The sequence below is a fragment of the Peromyscus eremicus genome, chromosome 4 (genome assembly GCF_949786415.1).
Source record: "Peromyscus eremicus chromosome 4, PerEre_H2_v1, whole genome shotgun sequence".
Lineage (NCBI taxonomy): Eukaryota > Metazoa > Chordata > Mammalia > Rodentia > Cricetidae > Peromyscus > Peromyscus eremicus.
Window position 1 is genome coordinate 8,591,714 of NC_081419.1, and position 7,078 is coordinate 8,598,791.

The 7,078-nt window shown below is 51.4% G+C and overlaps 1 protein-coding gene across 6 annotated transcripts in view; it reads left to right on the forward strand.

Annotated features, from left to right (window-relative positions):
• The window catches only part of Mapkap1 (MAPK associated protein 1), a 217,375-nt gene extending 210,593 nt beyond the window's left edge, over positions 1-6,782 (forward strand). For 5 of the 6 annotated variants that reach the window (XM_059260122.1, XM_059260120.1, XM_059260118.1 and 2 more), the window contains exons 11-12: positions 2,334-2,431; positions 6,046-6,781. In XM_059260122.1, the coding sequence (XP_059116105.1) occupies positions 2,334-2,431; positions 6,046-6,171 (224 nt within the window). In that variant the 3' untranslated portion in view covers positions 6,172-6,781. Of the gene's footprint in view, positions 1-2,333; positions 2,432-6,045 lie in introns of all 6 variants that reach the window. The other variant, XM_059260123.1, reaches the window with a different exon arrangement.
• Positions 6,783-7,078: the final 296 nt, after the last annotated feature.

Genomic DNA, 7,078 nt, shown 5'->3' on the forward strand with positions numbered 1-7,078 from the left:
GGGCACAGCACTGTGTCAGGGCCCTTCCTATTCCCCTCAGTGGGGTGACTGTTTCCACTGCCAACGGCAAGCAGTCAAGCCCAGGAGAGTGGGCCCTTCTTCATTCCCACCTGCCCCCCCCCCCCCAGTTAGACCCTGGAGTGAGAACTGGGAACAGGCAAGGGAAACACATATTCCAAAACCAACAAAAAGAGGTGTCGGGGTCCAGGGGTTAAGGCCTCTGGTCATTGAGATCTGGCTAACAATGACTTATTTTTACAGCCAACTCCTGTGCAGACCAACCCCAGGCTTCCCTCTGTGAGCCCACAGTTGATCAGCCGCGTGATGCTGCAGTCCCCAGTGTCAAGGCTTCTCCCCCAGTCTCAGGCCTGTGCACTGCACTTCACATGTCCTGTGTAATCTGACCCTGCTCAAACTACAGGACATTTTTAATAACGTCTCAGCTCCAAGTATGCCACCGGCATCTTGAGGGTTTGTCAGTGACAGGCAGAAGCAGGTGGTGTAGACGGTGCAGGAGATCACTTATCAGAGTGGTCAGTGAACCCCGAAGCTTCAGGTCTGCAGGCCTCCCTAAGACCTTCTGGTCCATTCTAGCCCCAGGCCATGATGTCTGTGTCATGGCCAGGTGTCCACAGTAAGGCCTCCTAGGGGAGTGTCTCTGTTTGTCCTTCACAGCCCTGTGTCCTTCGTAGATAGCTCTGCTTGGTCACGGCATGGCCAACAAATGTCTCTGCATTGTTCTTCCACAAGATGATGTCACCAAGAACTGAGAGTTCACTTCCCTATCAAAAACAAGTCATTTATACATTAATGGAATGATTAGTTTCCCAGTCAAGAATTCTTACATTTTAGAGCCACAATTTCAAATCAAGCCTAATGTGTCAAGTAACTGAAAGTGAAGGGTTTTTTTTAAAGAAATTATTAGCTATTTTTTTCAATATAGGATTTATAGTCCCAATTAGTATCTTGTAATGATGTTTCCAGGATAAAATACCAGCAGCTCAACTTTTCTGGCCACAAATGTATAGCATATATCAGTTTATTTTTGGAGATCTGAAAAATTAGCTACTGTAAATAAAGTCCCCAGAAGACTTCTCCGGGAAGGAGAGGAGCTTACAGTAATGTGGGTGACATGTTATTAATTAATAACGTGACCAGCCACTGCTTCAATTACAAGGACAACGGATGAGGAGGCCTAGTGGGTTTGTGTGGCCTGGGGAAGCTGAGAGGAAGAGCCTGGGGCTGGGGCCTGCAGGCCTCTGTGTCATGTGCCCGGAGCTCTTAGACTGGCAGACCCCGTGAGCAGGACCGTGTCTTCAGTGCACCTTTGGTTGCCGTTGTTGGAAAAACCAGCGTCAAGACAACTGGAGAAGAAGGAAGAGCTGCCTGGAAGGGCCCTGGGTCTCGCAGGTCCCAAGGCCAGCCATGTGTAGACCAACTGGGAAGTCTCTCGTAGGGCTGAGGCCAGGAACCCCAAAGAGTCTCCTCTTAGCCTGCCCTTCTGAAGGTCACACAGAATCGGGGACCTGTCTGGCATGTGTGTGCCATCAAGTTCAGACAGGATTATAGACAGCTACAGGCAGGCAAAACAAGAAACAGCCATGTACAGTGGGGCGGCCACACAGGAGGAGCATCCAGGAGACACCAGAACTCTCCTATTCAGGTCATGGTGGAGGATGTCTCGGGGCAGGGAAGAGCCCATACAGCATAGGCTGGGCATGGGGTGGCGTGAGGCTGGACCGAGCAACAGCCAAGAAGTGAGGTCATTAACTATAGGGATTGGTTGGAAGGGAGTGGGAAGAATTTAAATCCAGGTGGATGGCACCGTAAGGTTGGCTGTGTGTTGCCTACAGAACAGCACTCCACCCCATTCTTCCATGGCCTTTAGGAGCAGAGTCCTAGCAGGAGCCAGAGCTTGGGAAAGGCAGGCTGCTGCTGCTGCTGCTGCTGCTGCTGCTGCTGCTGCTGCTGCTGCTGCTGCTGCTCGTTCCTGTTAGCTTATTCAGTTTAAGCGGTCACTTGGCTTGTAGAGTAATTCGCTTGGGGTGAATTGGCCTCTGCCTTCAAGATACCAGTGCTTTGGTACTGACCCTATAAAAGCAGTACTGTTAGGAAGGCCCTCCTGAGGTACACTCCTCAGGGCTGTGCAGAGGGGACCTGGACTGTGAGTCTTCATTGTCTGCCTTACATCCATTCTGTGATGAAAAACCCAGCCATCCTAGGGAACATTGCCGTCCAACCTCCACGTGCTCTTGCTCATATCTGGACCAGGGAGGACACACGGGGTACCCCACCTTCCATGGTGACTCACCAGGACCCTCCCCTCTCTCCAGGTCACGCAGTATTTAAGCTCACGTATTTAAGCAGTCATGACTATAAGCACCTCTACTTCGAGTCTGATGCAGCCACAGTCAGTGAAATCGTGCTCAAGGTGAGTCCAGTGTGGCCTTTAACCCAGGGGTGGGAGGGTGGGGTTCCACCTGGGCTAGTCTCAGGCCAGGGCCACACCAGCCTTAGCCAAAGCAAGACTCTCCAGCTTCCTTCCAGCCCCCAACGGCCTGGTTCTTCCTCTAGGCTTTTTACCTTTCATGTACCACTTACTTTCCCCAGCCACTGTCGGGAGCCCCTTGAGGCTCAGGAGCCAGCTGAGGAGACAGTAGGTTTTGAATCACAGAAGGTGATTTTCCCAACCTGTTCAGAGCATGCCAACTGGGGCTAGCCTGGTAGGAAGCTCAGCTCACTCCCCAGATACCTTCCCTTTGCCAAACTAGCGTTCCAACTGCCTCAGCAATGGTTACTCTGTCCCTAGAGAGCTCTGCCTCATCAGGGGAGACAGACCAAAGTAGACATTACAATGCAATACTGACAGTCACAGAGACGCTGTGTGGGTCTGTAAAGGGAAGCTGGCTGACATTGCCCTGGGTAAACAGGCAGAATCACAGCAGCCTGGGAAGGGGCCAGGCAGCAAGCTGGGTTGCCAAGAGGCTACATCCACATCATGGGTCTTGTTGATTCAGGAGCTCTAGGGCAGGACCTGGGGTTGGCCCCCTTCTCTGAAGCACCCTGTGCCACTCAGGCCTCTGATCTCTGTGGCACAAGCCAACCAGAATGCCTCCAAAGCAGCACTCCTTTCCCCAGGTAAATCCTACACAGTTTAACAAGTAGAAGAAACAGTGCTGAGGAGTGAGAAGGAAAGTGGCTTCCTACCCTGTGCTTGGTGACCCTTAGACCTCTGGCTTTGTTTTCCTACTTGTGAGGTGACCATCAGGGGATCTCCATTGCCCCCACCTGCAAGGGACTGGTCAGGTGTCAAGTAAACCAGATGAGATTCATGGCCCCTCTGGATCATTCTCTCATGAGAGAAGCAGTCAGGTGGTAGTGACAGGAGCTGAGCTCCCCTTCAGAGTTCCCATTGAATCTCGGCAAGTCTGAGGTGGGCCCAGGAAGGTGTTCCCATTGCCTGCATGAACAAAAAACCCAGAGGAAAGGGGGCTTTGCTAGGACGGTGACTCCGATACATCGGCAGAACCAGAAATTAACCGTAGATGTGGCCGGTTCTGAAGTGTGTGCTTGCTGTCCCCAAAATGCCCTGGCTTGACATGAATACCGCAGTTCAAAGACCTCACGGCCACCCGAGAAATCGAAAGGATAAAGCTTCTGGGAGGACAGTTGAGGACAAGACACAGTGTCATGGGCAGATGGGGAAGGTCACAGGCCATGCTGACCAGAGCCCCCAGGGGACCACAGTGAGGATAGTGCCCACTCAGCAGACTCCCAGCAAGCCAAGAGTTACTTGGCAGGCCATCACAAGACCGTCCAAGGAGCTTGTGCCAGGTGTTTGGAAAGTGGGTAAAAAAATATCGCAGTCCCCCACTTCATCAAGGCCTAGACTTATTTTTATAGCAAGCATTAAAATATTCAGGTCTTGAGAAGGGTTCTAGTAAAATTATAATCCTGTGTTTGACATCAGAATAATTTTCACAAGAGCAGATTGATGACAGAAACACAGGTTTATGACTTCAGTATGAGACTGGAAGATCAAGTACAGAGAAATCATTTGACAGGACAGAACGCTCCCTCAGTGCAGACGCTTCTCTACGAAGCCCCCTACCCCCACCCCCTGGCCTGCCTCCTCCCCTGTAATGCCTGTGTGCGTCTCAGGGTGTTTGTAGAGAGATCACATCATCGTGCACCTCAGAAGGCTTCATCCCAGAACCTGACTGGCTCACAACTAATGATCATGGTCCTGAAGGCTGAATTTCACTCCTCCTGCCCCGCTCTCAGAGGGTTAAACTCCAGCTTTTCCGACATTCCCTTCACGTTCGTACCCAGGGCTGTGTGAGCTTTGTACCTAAGCTCGGCTACCAAGGCCCTGGCCGGCTCCAGAATTGACAGGAATGTTAAATCAGGGCCTCTTTAGGGTTCATCTCAGACTCAAGTAACATGTCAAGAGCTTAAATGAGAGTTTAGACCAAAATTAAGAGCCAAAGGCTGGTGCCAGTGTGGCGTCACAGAGGCTTTCTGTAGGACGATGCAGGAACCCCTCAGTAGAGGCTGAATAGCAGCTACACCTAGGGTGTCTCATGTGCCATATCTTATCTCACCCTCCCAACTTTCCTCACAGTGTAGACATCATTGTCCCCATTTAATAGATGAATAGATGGAGGCCCAAAGTCTCAGAGCATGGGCAGAGCCTCACTGGAGGCCTTTCTGCTCAGGGCTGCCCTCTACTCATTCTGATACGCTGGAGCCACACAGTGCTCAGTCCCTCATTCTGCCAGCCTCGAGATGAATCTCTGAGGAACCGTTGGGCTCTTCACACCGGGTTCTTCTGTGATCAAGTGGTGGGGCTGTGGCTTTATTGACCATGAAAACTCCCTATATTTTTATGCCTTAAGCTGTAAAGTGCATCGAAAGTAAACCACTCCGTAGTGCATAAAATCGGCCCGTTTTAAGCCACAGCATATTAACCAGCTAATGGCAGACCAAAGGGCGTTTTTATCTTTTGATTATTACATTAATCTTGCATTAAAATTATCTATGTGATTATCACAAAGTACTGAAGATAATAAATTTAGGAAATAGTTGGCTTGTTAAGGACCATTTTAAAATGTTTTTGTCAAATTAAACGTGCCAAAAATACACTGCAAATACTGGTCCGCTGAATGCAGACGGTATAAGCCAAAGATGGCATTTACCAAGTAGAGACTGCCTCCCGCTGTCCCCACACCTTGTCCACACTGTCCCAGATCACGCTCCCCAGCCTACATCCTGATTTATGGCTCTCAGCTGGTAACTTGGCAAGGCTGTGGCCGAATGAGGCAGGCCTTCTGTACCCGTGCGCTAGCCTGTGCTTCCCACTGTTGATGACTAGCACAGAAAGTGTGGAGGGACAGTGTTAGAGACTCAGCCTCCTCCAGAGCCTTCGGCTGCCTTCTCCAGCCCGAGATTCAGCTTTCAGCCAGGACTTTGAGAAGTATGAGAGTGAAAAAAATTTCTGTTTTCACAAAAAGCCCAGGCAGAAGACAGAGAGCCATGAGGAAACCATGTCTGAAGGGGCACAGGTGGCCCTGAGAAAACACACACTCCAAACGGAAGTCCACCCTGACTTCCTGACCTCAGCCCTCGGCAGCCTCTCGGCCTCTCTTTTCTTACTGGCTCTGGCTGGTGGGGTGCAGTGGACATTGGAGGGAGTCCCATGCCAGGCTGTCAGGAGGCTGAAGGGGAGCTTTGTTGTGACGTCACCCACCACATTTTTCAGATGTGGAGAACAGGGGGGTCATGTGAGAACCAGAGCTGTAGAGCTGGCTGGACAGAGCTGTGAGTGGGGCGTTCTGGGAGGCAGCCCACACCACGTGACTGAGCGGCCTGCACTGGCCTCCTGTCCACTGTAAAGCAAGGGCCTCAGGCTGGCCTGCTGGGCTGCAGTGGCAGAAGCAGCTAGTCCAGGGTCACCAGCCCAAAGCAGGTCCCTTCCACCCCATGCTCTGGCCTGGGTGAACAGCCAGTGCTGCCAAGTGACAGCCATGTCCTCTTGCTCTCTAGGTCAACTACATCCTGGAGTCACGAGCGAGCACTGCCCGGGCTGACTATTTTGCTCAAAAACAAAGAAAACTGAACAGACGTACAAGCTTCAGCTTCCAGAAGGAGAAGAAATCAGGGCAGCAGTGACACTGGCCTCCAGTCTGTTGCCACAGGCCAGCTTGTCTGCAGGGCCAGGTGCCCAGAGTCCACCTTCATCCTGCAGTGCCTGAGCTCCCAGGCATAGGGCTGCTGGGCTCTAGGGGGAGGTGGAGAGGTAGGGGGTGCCCTACTCTGGAGTCCGGGGACATTGCCATTGGCCTGAAACCTGGCAATGGCTTTCAGTCGCAATGCCCCGCAGCCAGACCACCTCCTGGAGGAGCCCCGCTGAGTTCACCGCCTGGCAGTGCCACCAAGGATGTATATAGCCATGCAGACGTCTCCTTGCAACTTGATCACATTTCTTAAAGCAAACAAGGAACACAAATGTACGTTTCTGGTTTCCTTTTAATAAACAGGTGTACTCTTTATCATGGTTGGTATGATGGACCATTTTTGGGGGGCAGAGGATTGACTATATTATCTTCTTTAAAATCTGTTCCTGTATTGAACAGGCAGGTTCCAAAAGCTGTGGTTGGAGTTCTCAGAAGCAATGTTTAGGGTTTAGCCAGTAGTTAACTATGCCATTTGTTTAAATGAGTTCATTTGCCTTGAGAATAGCATCTTACAGAAGTTAGGAACGAGGGCCGTGCGTGTGTGTGTGCGTGCGTGCGTGCGTGCATGCGTGCGTGCGTGTGTGCGTGCCTGCCTATCATTTTCCCCTTCAAAGGCCTTCTCAACATGCCAGCGCCTGTGACCTGAGAGACAGGTGCTGGTAGGATAGTGTGACAGAGAGTGTGTCTCCAGGTGCTGGTAGGATAGTGTGACAGAGAGTGTGTCTCCAGGTACTGGTAGGATAGTGTGACAGAGAGTGTGTCTCCAGGTGCTGGTAGGATAGTGTGACAGAGAGTGTGTCTCCAGGTACTGCGTTCCTAGCCAGAGTGGTCTCTCATTTCCT